General features: G+C 43.8%; 1 protein-coding gene across 3 annotated transcripts in view; it reads left to right on the forward strand.

Annotated features, from left to right (window-relative positions):
- plxnb3 (plexin B3) overlaps positions 1-24,276 on the forward strand; it is an 84,374-nt gene that overhangs the window by 39,033 nt on the left and 21,065 nt on the right. For all 3 annotated transcript variants that reach the window (XM_085780780.1, XM_085780782.1, XM_085780781.1), the window contains 15 exons: positions 6,398-6,820; positions 7,591-8,314; positions 10,940-11,119; positions 18,633-18,761; positions 18,910-19,010; positions 19,102-19,234; positions 19,347-19,506; positions 19,593-19,701; positions 20,252-20,360; positions 20,519-20,635; positions 21,564-21,677; positions 21,778-21,868; positions 22,547-22,716; positions 22,814-22,965; positions 23,069-23,174. In XM_085780780.1, the coding sequence (XP_085636906.1) occupies positions 6,414-6,820; positions 7,591-8,314; positions 10,940-11,119; positions 18,633-18,761; positions 18,910-19,010; positions 19,102-19,234; positions 19,347-19,506; positions 19,593-19,701; positions 20,252-20,360; positions 20,519-20,635; positions 21,564-21,677; positions 21,778-21,868; positions 22,547-22,716; positions 22,814-22,965; positions 23,069-23,174 (2,802 nt within the window). In that variant the 5' untranslated portion in view covers positions 6,398-6,413. The remainder of the gene's footprint in view (positions 1-6,397; positions 6,821-7,590; positions 8,315-10,939; positions 11,120-18,632; positions 18,762-18,909; positions 19,011-19,101; positions 19,235-19,346; positions 19,507-19,592; positions 19,702-20,251; positions 20,361-20,518; positions 20,636-21,563; positions 21,678-21,777; positions 21,869-22,546; positions 22,717-22,813; positions 22,966-23,068; positions 23,175-24,276) is intronic.

A 24,276-nucleotide genomic window follows, 5' to 3' on the forward strand; every position in this document is an offset into this window, starting at 1 on the left:
AATGTAACTACACACACACACACACACACACACACACACACAGCTGTGTGTGTTGGATTGTGCCATCTCTTTGAAGAGTGAGTGTGAGAGTCAGCAGCAAACCACAGAGATAATATGGGGGTGGAGGTGGTGTGTGTGTGTGTGTGTGTGTGTGTGTGTGTGTGTGTGTGTGTGTGTGTGTGTGTGTGTGTGTGTGTGTGTGTCTGTGTGTGTGTGTGTGTGTGTGTGTGTGTGTGTGTGTGTGTGTGTGTGCGCCTGAGGTAAGGCAGCCTGTAATCATCACCTCGACGTGTTGAAAGCAGCCTGTCCTTCATTTACATACAGAGAGAGGAGGAGTGAGGGGAGGGGGGGGGGCAAGCAAGGGGTTGTTCAGTGAGAAAATTAAAAGAGAGAGAGGGAGAAAGGGGGAGAGTTGATGGGAACAAAAGAGGAATGAAGTATAAACTGCAGTGTTTACTAAAGTAAACTGCTGAATGTGTCACTGCAGACACACCTGCAGCTTCTGTCCCATTACCATGGTTACCTGCGCGTTAACCCAACCTTGAGGATTGTAACACACACACACACACACACACACACACACACACACACACACACACACACACACACACACCTAAAAGCCAATCAGAGGGAAGTGTTAATTAAGATTCTGGTTACTTTATTTGGGGAGTTGCTGAGTAGCGTTAGGATCCTACAGGTCTAACAGTGGTCTGGTCTGTGAGGAGGCACCAGAGGAGGTTCTAGTGGTCTGGGAAGTGGTTTCGGTGGTTCAGCTTTCCTTGAGGAGCTGCCAGGGGTCGAACCTCAAATAGGTTGCAATAGGACTTCCAGATATTTTGGATCGTACTGGTCCTCGAAGAGACACCAGAGCTCCTTGGGGATGTTCCAAAGATCTTTAATGGGGTCTAGGAGGTTGGAAGGTACAGGAACTGAAAATGTTCCACATTACTGATGAGGATCCTAAGGTCCTTTCACACCAGACTTTTATTTTTGTCGCTGGTGACGAGTTTACATATTAAGTCAATGCAAACGGGCGACTGTGCGATTATTTGCTCAGGTGAAAAATCGCTGGTAATACCAGCGATTGTACCGTTGTATACAGAGAGACATGGCAGTGGGCATGACGCCATCAATGGCGATGGTGAAGGAGCCATACGAGCGACAGCGACAAAAATAAAAGGTCCGGTGTGAATGCACCATTATGGAGGTCACAGTGTGAGAGATTCTAAGGTTTGAGGGGGTTCCACAGGTGCCTGAGGACATTCAGACATTGAGAAGCTCCAGGTGTCTTTAGTGGGTTTCTAGAGGAAAGGTCTCAAAGAGGTTCCAGAGTGTTTTTTGTGCACTGACAGGCGTGAAACAGGAAGTGACACATGCAGTCATGCCCTGGCTCAGACCTGGTTCTGAATCTGAACTCTGATCACATGACCATGCAAACTCTCATCTGTCCAGTCGTGTCCCCAATGAAGCTGCAGCTGAATTCTCTGATGCTCTGAGCAGCAGATGTGGACTTTCAAACCACAACTCAAGACGTTGTCCAAAGACCTGCAAACACCCACTAACACATAGGCTACTAACACCCATGAACACCTGCTAACACCTGCTAACACCCTCTTACACCTGCTAACACCTGTTAACACCCTTTTAGACCTGCTAACACCCTCTTACACCTGGCCTCTCATCTGACAGAGGCCAATAATCCATGTATGATCAATGCTATGTTATCATAGTCAGTAAATATGGACACACACACACACACACACACACACACACACACACACACACACACACACACACACACACACACACACACACACACACACACACAGAGGGTGTCTCAGCCATCTCAGACTCCTGTGGATCTGAAAGAAAGACAGAGAGAGAGAGACATACAGTATGATGCTTGAAAAAAAAAATAATTATTGCCTTAATCCTTTACTTTACTTTATTTGTTTATTTAATCGGGACAGTGCATATTAATGGACAGTGAGTGCATAAGTACTCACTGTAAATACACCGGATTTAGCATTAATGCTAAATTACATCCGTAGTCCCCAAAACAATACAACAATTAACATAAAAAGTCCATAAAGACAGAGGACCGGTAGATGACAAAATAAGTACATTTACATAACTGCAGGAGACCCCGGAACAAAAACATCCAAGAAAGCCGGTCGCAGAAGCTATTGTTGTAGCGTTACGAGGGATAGCGTGCACCATATCTGCACAATAAGTAACGCACACATTACTTACGAGATGAACAAAGCTGTACAATTAACCATCTTGCTGTTGTTTGAAAAGGCTGGTTTGCCGTCTGGCTAAAAGGTTCCGTATTAACCCACTGAAACGACGCATATCGCCACCTGGTGTTGGGGAGGAGGACACGTTTCCTCAGTTATTCCATTTTCTTAGCTGCATGTGAACTGGGACAAGGACAGAAGACATACAGGCAGACAGGTGACAGATCAAACACAAATGTATTTTCCGTCTCAGTCTTTTTCCTTATTTTTCACTTGAACACTCCATGGCCTCCAGACATCCCCCACTTCTCTGTCATCTCTACCATTCTCTCTCTCTTCACCCCATCTTTACCCCTCGCTCGTCCCTCTGTCCTTCTCCAGACTCTCTCTCTCTCTCTTCCAACTTTAATTCTCTCATTTTACTTTCTGACAAGCAACAACTCTCTCTCTCTCTCTCTCTCTCTCTCCGTTCAGCTACATGAATTATAGATGAACCTCTCTCTATCCCCCAACACACATACACAAACACGCACACACATGCTTCAACATTTCCATGGTAATACTGAACATCCTCACACTGTCTGTATGGTAATAACTTCCTCCTTCAGCCTGATGGGGGGGCCTGTGTGTGTGTGTGTGTGTCCTGAGGCCTCTTTTGGTGTTTCCCAGCATGCACTGGGGCAAGTTAAACACTGGGAAATTTCATTCTGAACCAACACACAGCAGGGGTGAGGGAGGGTTGAGCGAGCATGACTCAAACAGGAGAGAGGGAGTGATGAATAGCGTTTTGTATGGGGGGAACATCTCAGAGTGAGGTCCTGACAGGCTGTACACATCACCAATAATGACACGAAATGTTCATCCTTAGGTGGCATGGCCCCAGGTCATGGGGTCAAACAGGTGTGGTGGTTTGTCTCAGGTGGAACATTAGTAACATAACATCGACTATGATAAAGAACATGATGAAATCATCACTGGTAAAATAATTAACCACAGACGAGATGAAGTTTAAACATTTACAAAATCAGGCAGACACTACTCTGTATTAAAATCAATATTTTGTCACTGAACTTACTGATCAACTGACCATTTCATCTCTAATGAACATAGAGGTTGACAGAATAAATAAAAGATGAAGAGTCTGTTCTGAAAGATTCATGCGGTACCCTCGAGTCCTGAATGTCTTTTTTAATAGTAATAGTCTAATATCTGGGTGTGGTCACAGGTGCAGCAGATCACACCTGACCACATCCGCTGTAGATCATAAATTCAATTTTGGATTTATTCTGTATTTGACTCAAGGTTTTAGTTTCAGCTTAAAGGGGAAGTGAAGCGCCCAGCCAATTTAAAGGAATAGTTAAACATTTTGGCAAATTGGCCCATTGCCATAATCTCTATAGTCATAGCAGTGGGTTCGTTACCTTTAATTGTCAGTGCAAGTTATTTTTAGAACAGTGGAGCAGAGCCATGAGCTGCTCAGAGCTACGCTACGGAGGCTAAAACTATAGGGATTATGGCAATGGGCTAATTTGCCAAAATGTTGAACTATCCCTTTAACATAATTCATGCAATGGATTTCCAGTGTAGTTAAAGGGATAGTTCAACATTTTGGCAAATTGGCCCATTGCCATAATCGCTATAGTCATAGCAGTAGGTTCATTACCATTAATTGTAGGTGTAAGCTATTTTCAGTACGGCGGAGCGCAGCAGCTGGCTGCTTAGAGCTACGCTATGGAGGCTAAGGGAATTTCTTGGTTTCCCTCATTAAACTCATCAAATTCAACATCCCAAAACTCCACAGCGCTTTTGTAGACAAGTTGTGACCTGCACAACCACCACGCTATGAGATAATGACGGAACGATACGAAACGGAGCCGTTTTCGAGGTAAATACAGGGTAAATACGGAGACTGCTTGCTGAAAAACTGTCCCTGAACGCAACGCGCATCAGCGGTTTTGTATGAATTTACCTCGAAAACGGCTCCGTTTCGTATCGTTCCATCATTATCTCATAGCGTGGTGGTTGTGCAGCTCACAACTTGTCTACAAAAGCGCTGTGGAGTTTTGGGATTTTGTATTTGATGAGTTTAATGAGGGAAACCAAGAAATTCCCTTAGCCTCCATAGCGTAGCTCTGAGCAGCCTGCTGCTGCGCTCCGCTGTACTAAAAATAGCTTACACCTACAATTAAAGGTAACGAACCTACTGCTATGACTATAGCAATTATGGCAATGGGCCAATTTGCCAAAATGTTGAACTATCCCTTTAAAGCAACTAGAAAGAACTTTCATTTTGTGCTGATTTTGGTAACCCCTGTGGACAAAAGCAGTAGTGTTTTGCTGAAATGAAGACCGCAATTCCGAGGGGCTCTAGCGCGTTGTCGTAAAGACGCTTATCTGGCTGAAGTGTGCCGTCTCCGGTCTGAGTGCCGTAAATCGCTTCATCCGGTGGACCGACCCGACCACTGCCTCCTGAAGGTGTAGAGTTACACTATTTAGAAATAGCTTATCTTCCCACCGATGGCCTCATCTGCTGTTGTAGGTCAAAAAGAGACATCAGCAGAAACCAGAGACTTTTGCATATCCAGTTAGAAGTTATTTGTAGTTGCTTTAAAAATTGTCTAACTAATACATGAAACGTAAAGATTTAGGAGAAAATGGAAGCTCTGAGCTCTGAGCAGCAGCGTCTGAGTAAAGACCCTTAACACTGGTCAAAAACCAGCCAAGACCTGCTCACATTAAGGTTTTACCAGCAGTGGAAAAGGAAACATCAGCATTCACACCCAGGTCACATGACTCTGCAGTAGTCAGAGGTATTTATTGGCACGGACTCTGATTGGCTCTGATGTGAAGTGGGGAACCCTCTAATTTTATTCAGTTTTCCTCCGTTTTCTATCTTCCAGAGCCCACACACTGCAGACACACCTGTCACCTGTCCAGGTGCTGTTACACCTGAATCACAGCAATTACACTGCTCAGGGATGAAAAGGTGAACGCAGCCACAGTTAGTTTTGAAAACACGCAATCACCGATGGAATCAGGGGGATGAGATGTGACTGATGTGTTGTACCAGTTTGCACAGTGGCCTAGAGCTCGCTGCCTCTCCACGTTCTCCATGTTCATGTGTGGATTTACCTGCAGTTAACCTGTAAATGTTTCAAGTGTGTAAAGGATCTAATCTGCAGCTGTTTGGTGGAGCTGACAGAAAACTGCCTTCAGAGTGAAACCAGTTTAAAACTCCAGTCTGTCATACAAAGCAACCAAGCCACTGGAGGTTTGAGTCGTTTCCCTGCGTTGCTGTGGATGCGGGTGTGTTGCCATGGTGACGTTACCACAGGCAATTACAGTTTGACCGTCAGATGAGAAGTGTGAAGCTGCAAAATATTTTATTAATAAGTTGAGAGAGGAACAGCCTGAACGTCTGCAGGGCTCCGCTTCACCTGCTCAGGTGTATTTACATATTTTATATTTGATAGTTCAGGCTGTGAAACACATTCATGTTCCTTTAATCTCTGATGTTACGGTTCAGCTCTGCTCTGAAACAGCAGAACTCAGTGTTCAGTCAGACATCAGTGTCTTGGTAGGCTGAAGGTGAAGTCAAGAACAAATCCCTCTGTGGATTTAAAATGCAGCTCAGATCACAGGTCAGTTTCTGAAGAGTCTCTGTTCTGAGGCAGTCTCAGTCTGACGTGGATTAGCCGGAGCTGGAGGACCTGATGAGCTCTATCACTGCAGTGTGTCTCTGAACAGGAGCTACTCTTCATCTGTCAGTGTAAAACTGACACACTCTGCCGACATTTAGCCGACACTCTGCCAAAATCTAGCCGACACTTTGCTGACACTCTTCCACGTTTAGCCAAAACTCTACCAGCGTTTAGCCAATGCTCTGCCGACATTTAGCCAACACTTCGCTGACACTATGCCAACAGCTAGCCAACACTCTGCCAACACTGAGCCACTACTCTTCCACATTCAGCCAACACTCTGCTGACATTCAGCCAACAGTTAGGCAATGCCATGCCGACATTTAGCCAACACTGCCGACATTTAGCCAGTTATTTGCCAACTACGTTCAAATGATATTCACCATTTCTCTGTGTTTTTCTTCAGTATGTTTAATGTCTCTCTGTCTGTTTCTCTCTCTCACCCATCTGTTACAGGTAAAGAGGAGCTGCCATGTTGGCCTCCTCCATCCCCCTGTCACTCCTCTTCCTCCTCCTCCTCCCACCTCCCCCCTTCTCTGCTGATGTCATTCCGAGCTCCGACCCGTCGGTGCGATGGGTGGAGCTCCACGGCGCTCCGCTCTCTCACTTACTGCTGGACCCGGGGACGGGGCGTCTGTACGTGGGCGGGGTGGATCACCTGTACCAGTTAACGTCTGATCTGGAGGTGATGTCACATGTCACAACCGGCCCTCACCTGGACTCCCCAGACTGTCTGCCTCCCATTGTCCCCCAGGACTGTCCCTCAGCCACGTCCACACATAACCACAACAAGCTGCTGCTGATGGAGGCGGGGCAGGGGGCGGAGCCAGGGAGTTTGATTGTCTGTGGTTCACTCTATCAGGGCATCTGTGATAAAAGGTAAGTTCGGTAACACTGTTTTTGATTCCTATCTCTATAGCGCATTATAACCATACTTATAATGAGTTATAATGCAGTTATAACACTGTATAACTATAGTTATAAACACTCATAAATGATCATAATGCTTTATAACAATAATCATAACACACATAACACATCGATAACGCATTATAAATATAGCTATAATGTGTTATAATTGGCTTGTGAACGTGTATACCTGTCATTATAAACACTCATAAATTATCATAAGGGTTTATAACAATAAGCATAACACATCATAGAGCATTATAACTCTATTATAATACTTAACCTTACATTCTCTATGATGTGTTATTCTTATTGTTATAAAGCATTATTATAATTTATGAGTATTTATAATGATAGTTCTACACGTTCACAAGCCAATTCTAACACATTATAACTATATTTATAATGCATTATCGACGTTGGCATTGTCAGCGAGTTACTAACAATTCAAATGTATTATAATAACTGACCTTATAAGTCAGTCAGTCAATATGATAAAATGCTTTATAGTGTGTTATGATTATTGTTATAAAGCATTATGATCATTTATGAGTGTTTATAATTATAGTTATACAGTGTTATAACTGCATTATAACTCATTATAAGTATGGTTATAATGCGTTATAGAGATAGGCGTCAAGTAAAGTGTTACCGTAAGTTCATTTCAGGAGCCTGACAGCTAGTGAAATCATGAACTGTGTACTGGCCGGGGTCCACTGAGTGTGTGTCTCTGTCTGCAGGAGTCTGTCCAACATCTCTCAGCTCATCTATCAGACCTCTAACCCCGTCGACACTCAGTATGTCGCCGCCAACGACCCCCGGGTCTCCACTGTAGCCGTTGTAATAACTATAGAGAACAAACAGGACGTCAGTGGCGTGATGCGTCTGATGCTGGTCGGTCGAGGCTACACCAGTAAAGGTCCCGGTGACATCCCACCAATCACGACGCGGCGGCTGTTCCCAGTGGTCCCACCTCGCCGGGCGTTCTCTCAGGAGGAGGACCTGGGAAAACTTGTTGTAGGAAGTTACTCGGAATACAACAATCACTTTGTGAAAGCTGTGGCCCACGGCGAACACGTCTACTTCCTGTTTTCGAGGCGGGATATGTGGCACAAGAAGGAGTACCGGACCTACGCCTCCCGCCTCTGCACCTCTGACCGCAGTTTCTACTCATATGTGGAAGTGCCGCTGCTGTGCCGCGGTGGGTACAACCTGGCCCAGGGGGCGTGGTTAGGAAACCACTCTGGGGAACCGGCCTTGTTTGTTGTCATGGCAGTGGGGCAGGCGTCCACTCCTGTTGCGACGGGTCGATCGGCGCTGTGCGTTTTCGAGATGGAGAGGCTGGACGCCATGCTGCGCCAGGCCCAGGAGGTGTGTTACACAGAGGGAGGACGAGGCAGCAGTGGACAAGAAGAAGCCTACATAGAATACGCTGTGTCTTCAAAGTGTCTCAAACTACCAAAGGTAAACACATTACAACGTCTCATTACTTTACTTTACTTTATTTGTTTATTTGGGTGGGACAGTGCACATTAATGAACATATAAAAACATGTAAATGAGCCGGATTATAGCAGCAGTGCTAATTTCCATCCGGAGTCCCAAAACATAAAAACAGTACAGTGACAGAAAAACATAGTATTATAAACGACATAACAATGCAGACAACAAGGACATAACAAAACAACTATAACGAGATAAAACATTGACATTTTTACAACACTTCCGTCGGTAGGGGGACCAAAAGATTTTCTGAGAGATAAAGTGCAAAAGTGCTGGGCCAAAGTGACAAGTGCTATAGTGCAGGAGTGCATGGGTACCAAGTTGTATTGCACGGTGCCCAAAAGTGCACATCAGTTTAAAGTGCCAGGTGTATTGCATCAGATAGCGCATCAGATTAAAGTACGACATGGTATATTATCCACATATTAGAACCACTATTTATATTCTATCTATATTCACGTTTTTGTTGCCGATCTCATTCAAACACTGCAGGTATTACATGATTGCACCCTGACTGATTATTGCACACGAACCGGCCATAAACATTCACACATAGTAACTATACCTCCATTATTTCACGCATACCGGTCATAAACGTTTGCACATAATAACTGCATATGCTAGACCATTGCACACGCACCGGCCATAGCCATACAACTGCTATCATGTTTAACCCGGGTTGAACATGATTACAGGTGCTCACAAGTAACCTCCTCTGCTGTCAGTGATGTTCTGGTTTGCAGGCAGTTTACACGTGACCCTCATACTTGGTCTGTGCTATCTGAGAACATCTCATGGGAATCAGGTGACTGAATAGCATCACTGTGCAGCTTGTTGTTTACATCCAGTATCAGAACAGGAAGTGGCGAGTTGTTTATGTAGGGAGGTTGACAAGTGTGGAGGACAGAGTGGTGGAGACAAAGCTTCATTCACTGTCACACTGCAAAAACTCAAAATCTTTCCAAGAATATTTGTCTTATTTCTTGTCAAAATGTCTCATTTATAGTCAAAACTAATCTCTTTCCATTTAAAATAAGACTCATCACCTAAAACTTAAAGCAGAAGTAAGTGATATATTTGTGTTAATATAAGTCTTAAATAGTTATATCTTCCGACAGCAATCACTTACATAGAGTGTTTGGACCGAAACACGGGTCTGTCAGTCACTCTGCTCTGCTCTGAGTCGAGGAGAAAACATTTATCGTATCCTACAGTTTTTATCCAATGAGGAGAGAGAACGGCATGCAGGGCTGTGTGTGCAGCCAAGGGACGCCGTGAATGTGGTGACGTAGGGACGAGGACTGTTATGGTGCGTTCAATGAAACTCGTAACTCGTGTTTTTCCGACCTGTGAAGTCGTACCAGTTCGATCTGGTACGAGTTCACGGGTCGGAAGTTACGAGTGGCCGTTATAGTGACTTTCACAGGTAAAACAGGTCGGAAAAACACGAGTGGGTTGCCTGCCCTGAAACGCTACAAAGTCGTAAGTTGTGACTTGAAGCTGTAATTTACGGTTTCAAAAGCCTGCCTGGAACGCAGCATTAGCCAAAACGACCGGATCGCTTACTTCTGCTTTAACTTGTTTTTAGATAATTTTCACTTGTTTCAAACTAATTTTCACTTGAAATAAGTTTGTGCTTGTAATAAGAAAGAAAAACTTGCCCCACTATCAGATTATTTTAAGTGAAAATATGCTTGAAAGAAGTAAAAAGTGTGTAAAAACAAGCTACTTTTTATGTGATGAGTCTTATTTTAAGTATAATGACATTTGTTTTGACTGGAAATAAGACAAATATTCTATATTCTAAATATAAGTTTTTGAGTTTTTGCAGTGCACTGTTACTGGCATCTTCACCTGAACAAATCCAACATCACCAGAGGTCTGTGTGGAGTCTGACAGTTGATCAGAAATACTCTGGTCTGACTGATGACATCACAGATTAGATGCTGGTTTGGATGGCGTGTGTATGTGTGTGTGTGTGTGTGTGCATGCGGATTAAAGCTGTTATCTTCAGCAGCTGGATTTATCATGAGACAGCTGTCACTCAAACACAGAGAGATACACACAGCTGGTAGGACTGATCTGACCCAGATATAATCACACACACACTCACACACATGGATTAACTGCAGTCTCTCTGTGTCGTTGAGTGGATAAAATCAGTATTACAGGTGAATGGACTCATCTGTAGTAACTTTACACCTTTATTCAGAAGTTTGTGAACAATGCTTGAGGGGAGAGAGCAGAGCCACAGACCATGCTCAGCTGACATGGTGCTGCCGCAGTCCTCAGAGTGGACACTGTGCCAGAATCCACCCAGAGATGGTCCGGGAGTCTGCTCTGGGACTTTTAGTTCAAATGAATGGGGGATTTCAAAATCCCTCCACAGGGGACACAAGATAAATGTACAGGGCTAGAAGAGCTGTTGGACCACTGGAGTCACATACAGTGCTACGCTGCTACATAGGTTCAAATGGTATAATTACTTCCCCCCGCTGCCAGGGGGCGTCACAGTTGCTGTTTCATGTTTGTTCTGTTTTAAGAGACAGTCACTGAATCTCTCTGTCTTTCTGTGTTTATCTGTAAGGTCTCTCTCTCTGAGTATCCCTGTGGGGGAGAACACACCCCCAACCCAATTGCCAGCGCTGTGCCACTGCAGGCCAAACCCACCTTTGAGTCCACTACCCAGCTGACCGCTGTCACCACGGCAACAGAGGCAGGACACACCATCACCTTCCTGGGAGACAGAGAGGGACACCTGCACAAGGTAACAACATGAATACACAGTATATACTCCATCTGTACCAGGTGACAACATGAATACACAGTATATACTCCATCTGTACCAGGTGACAGCATGAACACAATACTCTATCTGTACCAGGTGACAGCATGAACACAGTATATACTCCATCTGTACCAGGTGACAACATGAACACACAGTATATACTCCATCTGTACCAGGTGACAACATGAACACAGTATACTCCATCTGTACCAGGTGACAACATGAACACAATACTCCATCTGTACCAGGTGACAACATGAACACAGTATACTCCATCTGTACCAGGTGACAACATGAACACAATACTCTATCTGTACCAGGTGACAGCATGAACACAGTATATACTCCATCTGTACCAGGTGACAACATGAACACACAGTATATACTCCATCTGTACCAGATGACAACATGAACACAGTATACTCCATCTGTACCAGGTGACAACATGAACACAATACTCCATCTGTACGCCTAGAGTACCAGGTGACAACATGAATACACAGTATATACTCCATCTGTACCAGGTGACAACATGAACACACAGTATATACTCCATCTGTACCAGGTGACAACATGAACACAGTATATGCTCCATCTGTACCAGGTGACAGCATGAACACACAGTATATACTCCATCTGTACCAGGTGACAGCATGAACACACAGTATATACTCCATCTGTACCAGGTGACAACATGGACACAGTATATACTCCATCTGTACCAGGTGACAACATGGACACACAGTATATACTCCATCTGTACCAGGTGACAACATGAACACACAGTATATACTCCATCTGTACCAGGTGACAACATGAACACACAGTATATGCTCCATCTGTACCAGGTGACAACATGGACACACAGTATATACTCCATCTGTACCAGGTGATAACATGAACACAGTATATACTCCATCTGTACCAGGTGACAACATGAACACACAGTATATACTCCATCTGTACCAGGTGACAGCATGAACACAGTATATACTCCATCTGTACCAGGTGACAACATGAACACAGTATATACTCCATCTGTACCAGGTGACAACATGAACACAGTATATACTCCATCTGTACCAGGTGACAACATGAACACACAGTATATACTCCATCTGTACCAGGTGACAACATGAACACAATACTCCATCTGTACCAGGTGACAACATGAACACAGTATACTCCATCTGTACCAGGTGACAACATGAACACAATACTCTATCTGTACCAGGTGACAGCATGAACACAGTATATACTCCATCTGTACCAGGTGACAACATGAACACAATACTCCATCTGTACCAGGTGACAACATGAACACAGTATACTCCATCTGTACCAGGTGACGACATGAACACAATACTCCATCTGTACCAGGTGACAACATGAATACACAGTATACTCCATCTGTACCAGGTGACAGCATGAACACAGTATATACTCCATCTGTACCAGGTGACAGCATGAATACACAGTATATACTCCATCTGTACCAGGTGACAACATGAATACACAGTATATACTCCATCTGTACCAGGTGACAACATGAACACACAGTATATACTCCATCTGTACCAGGTGACAGCATGAACACAATACTCTATCTGTACCAGGTGACAGCATGAACACAATACTCCATCTGTGCCAGGTGACAGCATGAACACACAGTATATACTCCATCTGTGCCAGGTGACAGCATGAACACAGTATATACTCCATCTTTACCAGGTGACAACATGAACACAGTATATGCTCCATCTGTACCAGGTGACAGCATGAACACACAGTATATACTCCATCTGTACCAGGTGACAGCATGAACACACAGTATATACTCCATCTGTACCAGGTGACAACATGGACACAGTATATACTCCATCTGTACCAGGTGACAACATGGACACACAGTATATACTCCATCTGTACCAGGTGACAACATGAACACACAGTATATACTCCATCTGTACCAGGTGACAACATGAACACACAGTATATGCTCCATCTGTACCAGGTGACAACATGGACACACAGTATATACTCCATCTGTACCAGGTGATAACATGAACACACAGTATATACTCCATCTGTACCAGGTGACAACATGAACACACAGTATATACTCCATCTGTACCAGGTGACAGCATGAACACAGTATATACTCCATCTGTACCAGGTGACAACATGAACACAGTATATACTCCATCTGTACCAGGTGACAACATGAACACAGTATATACTCCATCTGTACCAGGTGACAACATGAACACACAGTATATACTCCATCTGTACCAGGTGACAACATGAACACACAGTATATACTCCATCTGTACCAGGTGACAGCATGAACACAGTATATACTCCATCTGTACCAGGTGACAACATGAACACAGTATATACTCCATCTGTACCAGGTGACAGCATGAACACAGTATATACTCCATCTGTACCAGGTGACAGCATGAACACACAGTATATAATCCATCTGTACCAGGTGACAGCATGAACACAATACTCTATCTGTACCAGGTGATAACATGAACACAGTATACTCCATCTGTACCAGGTGACAGCATGAACACAATACTCCGTCTGTACCAGGTGACAGCATGAACACAGTATATACTCCATCTGTACCAGGTGACAGCATGAACACAGTATATACTCCATCTGTACCAGGTGACAACATGAACACAGTATATGCTCCATCTGTACCAGGTGACAACATGAACACACAGTATATACTCCATCTGTACCAGGTGACAACATGAACACACAGTATATACTCCATCTGTACCAGGTGACAGCATGAACACAGTATATACTCCATCTGTACCAGGTGACAACATGAACACAGTATATACTCCATCTGTACCAGGTGACAGCATGAACACAGTATATACTCCATCTGTACCAGGTGACAGCATGAACACACAGTATATACTCCATCTGTGCCAGGTGACAGCATGAACACAGTATATACTCCATCTTTACCAGGTGACAACATGAACACAGTAAATGCTCCATCTGTACCAGGTGACAGCATGAACACACAGTATATACTCCATCTGTACCAGGTGACAGCATGAACACACAGTATATACTCCATCTGTACCAGGTGACAACATGGACACAGTATATACTCCATCTGTACCAGGTGACAACATGGACACACAGTATATACTCCATCTGTACCAGGTGACAACATGAACACACAGTATATACTCCATCATATACTCCATCTGTACCAGGTGATAACATGAACACACTTTATATACTCCATCTGTACCAGGTGACAACATGAACACACAGTATATACTCCATCTGTACCAGGTGACAGCATGAACACAGTATATACTCCATCTGTACCAGGTGACAACATGAACACAGTATATACTCCATCTGTACCAGGTGACAGCATAAACACAGTATATACTCTATCTGTACCAGGTGACAACATGAACACAGTATATACTCCATCTGTACCAGGTGACAACATGAACACACAGTATATACTCCATCTGTACCAGGTGACAACATGAACACACAGTATATACTCCATCTGTACCAGGTGACAGCATGAACACAGTATATACTCCATCTGTACCAGGTGACAACATGAACACAGTATATACTCCATCTGTACCAGGTGACAGCATGAACACAGTATATACTCCATCTGTACCAGGTGACAGCATGAACACACAGTATATACTCCATCTGTGCCAGGTGACAGCATGAACACAGTATATACTCCATCTTTACCAGGTGACAACATGAACACAGTATATGCTCCATCTGTACCAGGTGACAGCATGAACACACAGTATATACTCCATCTGTACCAGGTGACAGCATGAACACACAGTATATACTCCATCTGTACCAGGTGACAACATGGACACAGTATATACTCCATCTGTACCAGGTGACAACATGGACACACAGTATATACTCCATCTGTACCAGGTGACAACATGAACACACAGTATATACTCCATCTGTACCAGGTGACAACATGAACACACAGTATATGCTCCATCTGTACCAGGTGACAACATGGACACACAGTATATACTCCATCTGTACCAGGTGATAACATGAACACACTTTATATACTCCATCTGTACCAGGTGACAACATGAACACACAGTATATACTCCATCTGTACCAGGTGACAGCATGAACACAGTATATACTCCATCTGTACCAGGTGACAACATGAACACAGTATATACTCCATCTGTACCAGGTGACAGCATGAACACAGTATATACTCTATCTGTACCAGGTGACAACATGAACACAGTATATACTCCATCTGTACCAGGTGACAACATGAACACACAGTATATACTCCATCTGTACCAGGTGACAACATGAACACACAGTATATACTCCATCTGTACCAGGTGACAGCATGAACACAGTATATACTCCATCTGTACCAGGTGACAACATGAACACAGTATATACTCCATCTGTACCAGGTGACAGCATGAACACAGTATATACTCCATCTGTACCAGGTGACAGCATGAACACACAGTATATAATCCATCTTTACCAGGTGACAGCATGAACACAATACTCTATCTGTACCAGGTGATAACATGAACACAGTATACTCCATCTGTACCAGGTGACAGCATGAACACAATACTCCGTCTGTACCAGGTGACAGCATGAACACAGTATATACTCCATCTGTACCAGGTGACAGCATGAACACACAGTATATACTCCATCTGTACCAGGTGACAGCATGAACACAGTATATACTCCATCTGTACCAGGTGACAACATGAACACAGTATATGCTCCATCTGTACCAGGTGACAACATGAACACACAGTATATACTCCATCTGTACCAGGTGACAGCATGAACACACAGTATATAATCCATCTGTACCAGGTGACAGCATGAACACAATACTCTATCTGTACCAGGTGATAACATGAACACAGTATACTCCATCTGTACCAGGTGATAACATGAACACAGTATACTCCATCTGTACCAGGTGACAGCATGAACACAATACTCCATCTGTACCAGGTGACAGCATGAACACAGTGTATATACTCCATCTGTACCAGGTGACAACATTAACACAATACTCTATCTGTACCAGGTGACAGCATGAACACACAGTATATACTCCATCTGTAGCAGGTGACAGCATGAACACAGTATATACTCCATCTGTACCAGGTGACAACATGAACACAGTATATACTCCATCTGTACCAGGTGACAACATGAATACAAAGTATATACTCCATCTGTACCAGGTGACAACATGAACACAGTATACTCCATCTGTACCAGGTGACAGCATGAACACAGTATATACTCCATCTGTACCAGGTGATAACATGAACACAGTATACTCCATCTGTACCAGGTGACAACATTAACACAATACTCTATCTGTACCAGGTGATAACATCAACACAATACTCTATCTGTACCAGGTGACAACATGAACACAATACTCTATCTGTACCAGGTGACAACATGAACACAGTATATACTCCATCTGTACCAGGTGATAACATGAACACAGTATACTCCATCTGTACCAGGTGACAACATTAACACAATACTCTATCTGTACCAGGTGATAACATCAACACAATACTCCATCTGTACCAGGTGACAACATGAACACAGTATACTCCATCTGTACCAGGTGACAGCATGAACACAGTATATACTCCATCTGTACCAGGTGACAACATGAACACAGTATACTCCATCTGTACCAGGTGACAACATGAACAGAGGTGGTTCAGGGACCAACCCAGATCAGATCAGGCTGGTTTGTACTGGGCAGATTACAGCTGTGACGGTTCTGGGCCTAAAGTTTCTTGTTTGTGTTTGTTTGTAACTGCACCAGAAAACACTTCCCAGGCCGGAAATACACAATAACACGCTGCTAGACAAAACAACTCATTTACATCTCACACACACATGCACACACAGTGAACAGCTTGTAGCCCGAGGCTCTTTATCAACAAAACAACAAACGCCTGTAGTGCGATGACTAACAGGCGTTTAGCTCGGGGGGAGGGGGGATTGAGAGGAGGGGGGGTCACAGGGGAGCATGCTCAGACTCTTGCTGTTCATTGGTTATTGGTCCCCCTGGTGCACTCTGGGTAGGGATCCAGCAGGACACTTCTGAAAAATTTACTGTGTATGTGTGTGTGTGTGTGTGTGTGTGTGTGTGTGTGTGTGTGTGTGTGTGTGTTAATGAGGTAAACAGCAGAGCTTTGATTCATCCTGTTAATATTTAATCACACACAAACAGCACTAAACTGCAGCCGATGTTAACAGCTCTGTAGTTCAGATAAACTGAACTCGTTCACTCACAGAGATGCGACTAGCTCAGATACAGGACCAAAGCACTGATCCATCTGTCAGCTCACACACTGACCAATCAGAGCTTTAACAACAGAGCCACAGATTTCTACCCACATCTATGTGTGAACGCAGTGGTAATGTGAAACAAAGCAGCTCCTCCTCCTATGATGTGTCTGTGGTGGGCTCTCCTCACCTTCCCCCTACTATCAACAACTCAGCAAGTCTTTACATCTCGTTTCTTCTCCTTGTCTCAACACAAATCATGTAAAGTTGGAGAGGATGGACCCTAGTGATTTTTAGCCCCACTTCTGAAGCCCAGTTTCAGCATCCAGAGTCAGACCAGTGCACCTGGACTGGTGCTGGTGAGCTGAGGTTGGACCAGCAGCAGAGATACTAGTGTCAGGTGTGACTACCTGTGATGATCCAGGTGTGGTCATGTGATCTGTGACTGTGCGTGTGGAGTGGAGCAGCAGCACTGGCTCTTTTTTTAGATGATACAAGATGTGAGGAATCTGTGGTTGTGGTAAAACAGCACCACCTGCTGGATGCTTGGTGCTACTACAGAGCAATTCATACTTGATTTAACAAAGGGTTTATTCATAAGAAAGAAGAATCGATTATTTTTAGGCATAGGCCTGCTGTTGGCCAAAAGAGTCATTGCAGTTGCTTGGAAAGAGGTGGCAAACACCTGGGTATGACCTTTAAGTGGCCCTCTGCAGTTCATTTGGAAAAAAACGTTTACTGTTTGGTGTGTTAGTGTGAATGACCACTATCTAATTTATGTGTAGTGCATAAATAAAGTGTACAGTTGGTTTTGTATATAGGCTACTTATTCCCCCCTTTTTATTTTCTTTTGTATTATTATTTTATCGTGTATTTAAGTTCCTTTTTTATTTCGTTTGTTATTTATATTTATTTATTTGTGTTGTTGTTTTGTTGTCATGTCTTGGTGGACTAGGGTTCTGCGTGGTTTGGGGCAGGAGTATTGAGTCCCAGTGGTTATATATATGTGTTATTATGTTTGAAAATAAATAAAGACATAATACATAAAAGGTTTACTATTGAGTGTGGTGAATCTGGTTCTGGTCTTGTTAATAACTGAAGTTACCTGTGTGTGTTCCAGGTGTTGGTGCGTTCTGACATGTCAGGTGATCGTTACGGCAGCCTGTCAGTGGACAGAGGCAATGCCGTCAGTGCTGACCTCCTATTGGACGAGAGCCAGAAGCACGTTTACGTTTTAACCAGCAGCAGAGTGAGTCTGTCTGTCTGTCTGTCTGTCTGTCTGTCTGTCTGTCTGTCTGTCTGTCTGTCTGTCTGTCTGTCTGTCTGTCTGTCTGTCTGTCTGTCCGTCCGTCCGTCTGTCTGTCTGATGATCAAACTGACTTGTTGTTTCCTCTCAGCTGTCAAAGGTTCCCGTGTCGTCATGTGAGCGACAGAGGGACTGTCAGTCCTGTCTCGCCATCAGAGATCCATACTGTGGCTGGTGTGTTCTGGAGGGAAGGTATGTCTGCTTCTGTCTGTCTCCCTGTCTGTCTCCCTGTCTCTCTGACTGTCTGTCTTTCTGACTGACTGCCTGTGTTCCTTCTGTCCAGATGTACCCGTAAACACGAGTGTCAACGTCACCCTCAGGCCAATCACTGGCTCTGGAGCTTCGAACCAACCAATCAGTGTGTGACGGTCCAGAGCCTGCAGCCGGCCAATCAGAGCAAAGATGAGCAGACCCAGGTAAGGACTGTAGGGCTGGTGTCAGTCAGACCTTACCCAATGGGATTGTTGGGGTCTAGATGCACCTGTGAAGCCTCTCATCTGACTGTGTGTGTGTTTCTGTGTCTCCAAGGTAACGCTGTCAGTCATCCGGCTTCCCGCCCTCACTGAGGCCGAGTCTCTGTCCTGTGTCTTCGGGCTCCTCCCACCTCAGGCAGCCATTGTCACGGGAACCAGCATCACCTGTCAATCACCTGAACCAGAGCTTCTCCCGCCCATGCCTTCAGGAAACGGTGAGTGACACAAGCGTGCTCACACAGATTCATTCTTGCTTCTATATGGGCCGATCGGGACTCAAGGCTTCCTGCTCTGCTTCCAGATCACCTGGTCCTGCCCGTGTCTCTGAGGTTCGGTCAGGTGACCATCACCACAGGTCACATGACCTTCTTTGACTGTGCAGCAGTGAGCCGACTCAACCAGAGCTCCCAGTAAGAACAGAAATATGTTTCATATTTTTATTTTTATTTTATCCCACATAAGACGCTTATATGACAAACTACAAAAATGGGGGAAATAAAGTAGATAAAACAGCACGCAGACAAAAAAATAATAATACAACATACAAAAACAAAAAACAACAACAAGAAAACGAAATAAAAATAATTTATAATAATAAGAAACAATAAGAAAGCAATTTATAAGATTACCACAGTTAACCTATACATCTTTCATTTAGTCATTCAATCATTTGTGAAAAAAAAATAAATACAGCCGTACAGTTTACATGATAGAAAATGGTTGAGGAAAAAGAAAAAAGAAAAAGAGGAGGGGAGTGTAGACTACCCAGCCACTAACTCTATGAAGGAGCGCCAAGTCCTATGGAAGCTCTCTTCAGAGCCCCGCAGAGAACAGAAATATAATGAGCCTTATACAAGCAAAGTACACGATGATGATGATGATGATGATGATGATGATGATGATGATGATGATGATGATGATGATGATGATGATGATGATGATGATGGTGGTGTGTTCCAGGTGTCTGGCCTGTGTCAGCAGTGTCTGGGAGTGTAACTGGTGTCCTCTGGATCAACTCTGCACTCACAACCACAGCTGTGTCAACCAGCACATCATCCTGAACCAGAGGGTGAGACTGTCTGTCTGTCTGTCTGTCTGTCTGTCTGTCTGTCTGTCTGTCTGTCTGTCTGTCTGTCTGTCTGTCTGTCTCCCCCTGTCTGTCTGTCTGTCTGTCTGTCTGTCCACCCGTCCATCTGCCTGACCCTGTCTGTATGACTCCGTCTGCAGGACTCTCCTGGACCCAGCTCCTGCCCCCTGGTGTCCTCGCTGCAGAGTTCTGCTTTAGTACCGATGGGCCTGAGCACCACTGTGGTGTTAGAGGGACGGAACCTGGACGTCTACACTGTGAGACCTGTTTGTTGTTTAGATGCCTCAGAGCCAGGGTCATCATAGTTAACTAAAACTATCATTATGGGATGCAGCTAAAAGGGAAAAATCCCACAAATGTGGAAGTTGATCTTCAGAGGTCTGACAGAGGCTTTCTCCAAAAACCTGAAAAACTAAAACTAAGACTAAACAAAAACTAGTCAATTCCTGAAAAAAAAACAAAAAACAACTCACTTGTTTAAAGGGATAGTTCACCCAAAATTGAAATTTCACTCATTATCTACTCACCCTCATGTCGACTAAGGGCTGGGAGAAGTTTCAGAGTCCTCCGTGGCTTCTCTGAGTTACAGGGGGTCTCGGCGTAGCAGTGCATGTCAATATAACGGTTGCAAATGGATACCAACTGTCTTCGTAACAAAAAGACACACCAAAAAACATCCAAATACCTCCACTTCCGCTACAAAACAAGCTTGAAATATAGACTTATTTAATTTTTTCCGGGACAATTTCACATTTCGGGGCTTCAATACAAGACGGACATTACATACGAGCAGCATGGAGGTATTTGGATGTTTTTTAGTGTGTCTTTTTGTTATGAAGACAGTTGGTATCCATTTGCAACCATTATATGGACATGCACTGCTACGCCGAGACCCCCTGTAACTCAGAGAAGCCACGGAGGACTCTGAAACTTCTCCCAGCCCTTAGTCCACATGAGGGTGAGTAGATAATGAGTGCAATTTCAATTTTGGGTGAACTATCCCTTTAACTCACTAAAACTAAACTGAAATAAAGAAGCAAACTGAAAAACTAAATAAAAATAAAAACTAATGAAAAATGTAAAACTATAATAACCTTGGTCAGAGCTGCTGTTACACAGGGTTATTATCAGTCTGGTTCACCACAGCACCTGGATCAGACCCGGTCTCCACCTATGTCTCTGCAGGACGAAGCCCAGTACCTGTGTGTGGTGGAAATCCAAGGAGTCCAGATCAACCTGACAGCTGCTGTGGAGAGCTCACAGGACAACACACACACCTTCACCTGCAGCCCACACCAGGTAACACACACAGCGCTATTACTCTCTCTATATAAAGCGTCTGTCTCGCTCTGCTTCCTGTCTTACTTGTCTCCCTCTTACCTGTGTCTCTGGTCTGTAGTTTCAGTATGAAGTCAGTCAGCTTCAGTATTTTGCTCCTGTCTACCTGCGAAAAGGAGAGAGACGCATTGATGCCTCGCCTGGCCTCCGACGTAAGAACCTTTTGTTTTTCATGTGTGTCATTGTGATATCACACATCTCAGTCTGATTATTGATTGATGTATTGATTGATTGATTGATATCTTTATTTCGATCATGTAAACGACAATGTAAAAAAAAAAAAAAAAAAAAAAGATAAAAAATAATATAATAATAAGGAAATAAGTGAACAGCAAAAATCTCATTAGCAACGCAGTTTACATGAGCGAAAAGGAGTAGGAAGAAGTATAAACTTATCTAATCCTACCCCTATAATTGTAACTATACGTTCTAATTAAAATCATAGCACAAAAACATACATTTATTATTTCATTCCTCCATTACACTATGTACCATTTCCTGCCACATTTGAATCCAAATAGTAAGCAAGCAAACACCTTGTGTGAATTATTCAATGTACCTCTGGAGAATCATTTCTTTATGTCTCTTTTTAAACAGAATTACACTCGAAATGTTTTTGATTTCAGTACTCATATTATTCCACAGTTTTACTCCACAAATGGTGATACAGACACTTTTCTTTGTTGTGTGAGCTCTGCCAACCTTTAGATTTGATTTCTCTCTTAAATCATAACCATGCTCTCTTTCATGAAACATTCTCTGAATATTTCTTGGTAGCAGATAGTTCCTTGCTTTATATAATACTATTATCCGTATCATGTGTTCTTCAGTCCAGTTATACGACTGCTCAGCCGGCCAATCAGATTGCTCCCAGTGCAGGGCGGTACCTGAGGTGTATGGCTGCGTGTGGTGTCCAGGAAGCCCCGCCCCCAGTTGTGTTTACAACCAATCTTGTACCGGCACACCTGCAGACACCTGCCCCCCTCCTCAGATCACACAGGTGAATATAATGATGGGTCAGCTTGTTTTCTCAGAGCAACCGATTTGTCGCCCAAGAAACTTTCCAACTGTCTGTCCGTCCTGCTGTCTGTCTGCAGGTGCTGCCTGTCTCTGGTCCTCTGGAGGGGGGGGTCCTGGTGACAATCATAGGCTCAAATCTGGGGATGAGGTACCAGGACGTGGTGGGTGGAGTCACAGTAGCAGGTGTTAACTGTCCGCCCCAGTCTGAAGGATACCAGATCTCCACCAGGTAACACACACACACACCTACAGTACATTATGCGGGATGATTTTGAAACACATTCGATACAATAATGTGTGTGTGTGTGTGTGTGTGTGTGTGTGTGATGCAGGGTTGTGTGTGAGCTGCAGCCCAGTGGGAAGCGGATGGAGGGACCTGTTCTGATCACCGTGGGAACAACCCCGCCTGGCAAGTCCACGCAGACCTTCATCTATCAGGTGAGAGTGAGTCATGTGGATCCTGGAGTGTCTCCTACTCCTCCTCCTCCTCCTCCTCTTCCCCCTCCTCTTCCTCTCCTCCTCATTATTCCCTACCGAATGCGTCATATCCTTTCAGTAATCCAGCATTGTTTAATGTTTCCAGACCATTGTGATGTGGAATGACAGCAGCCATGGCATGTTACCATATTTGAAAAATGCCACCTACTCACTAAAACCACATTTATGATTTGCTCTTTCTAAGTTAGGAGTCCTGCCAGTACTTCTGACTTCTCCCAGAGCTTAATGGATCTATAAATTACTTCAGGACTGACACACCCATTATTTTTTTTAAATCAGTTTCCTACATATTCTCCATTATATGTTTTATTGAGCATCAACATTTTAACATGTGACAAGTGAAATACATAAAACAGTGTTCATATTTTCAAATTATTTGAAAAAAGTCAGGAAAAAACAAACACCCCATCCCTCCCCAACACCCTACCCCTAACTCTCCTGTTTCTAATAAACAATAAACATGGCAATAAACATGACCTAAAAAAGGTTGACACTAAAGACAAAGTGCCATACACTGAGAAAAGAAAGAATACATATATAAATAACATATACATTAAAATAAAACAAACAGAAAAATACAACATAAGGACAAGGAAGATATTTGACTCCTCAGGTACAATTGGTAGTGAATCTAGCCAGGGTTAGGGTTAGGATTCTGCAGAGAGCCTTTAAAGCAGAAGTAAGCAGAATGTTTTTGTTAATATAAGTCTTAAATAGTTCTATCTTCCGACAGCAATCACTTATAGAGTGTTTGGTCTGAAACACGGGTCTGTCAGTCACTCTGCTCTGCTGTAAGCCGAGGAGAAAACTTTCCTTGTATCCTACAACCTTTATCCAATGAGGAGAGAGAACGGCATGAAGGGGCGGTCCTCTCTGTGTGTGCAGCCAAGGGATGCGCGTGAATGTGGTGACGTAGGGACGAGGGCGGGGACTGCTAACTCCATCGGCTGACAGGAAGTTAGCCAAAACCACCGGATCGCTTACTTCTGCTTTAAGAGAAAACCTTAGCTTCTCCAACTTTAAATTGTATAGAACTTCCTTT

The sequence above is a fragment of the Trachurus japonicus genome, chromosome 7 (assembly GCF_045865225.1).
Source record: "Trachurus japonicus isolate A0001 chromosome 7, Traja_1.0".
Classification (NCBI taxonomy): Eukaryota; Metazoa; Chordata; class Actinopteri; order Carangiformes; family Carangidae; genus Trachurus; species Trachurus japonicus.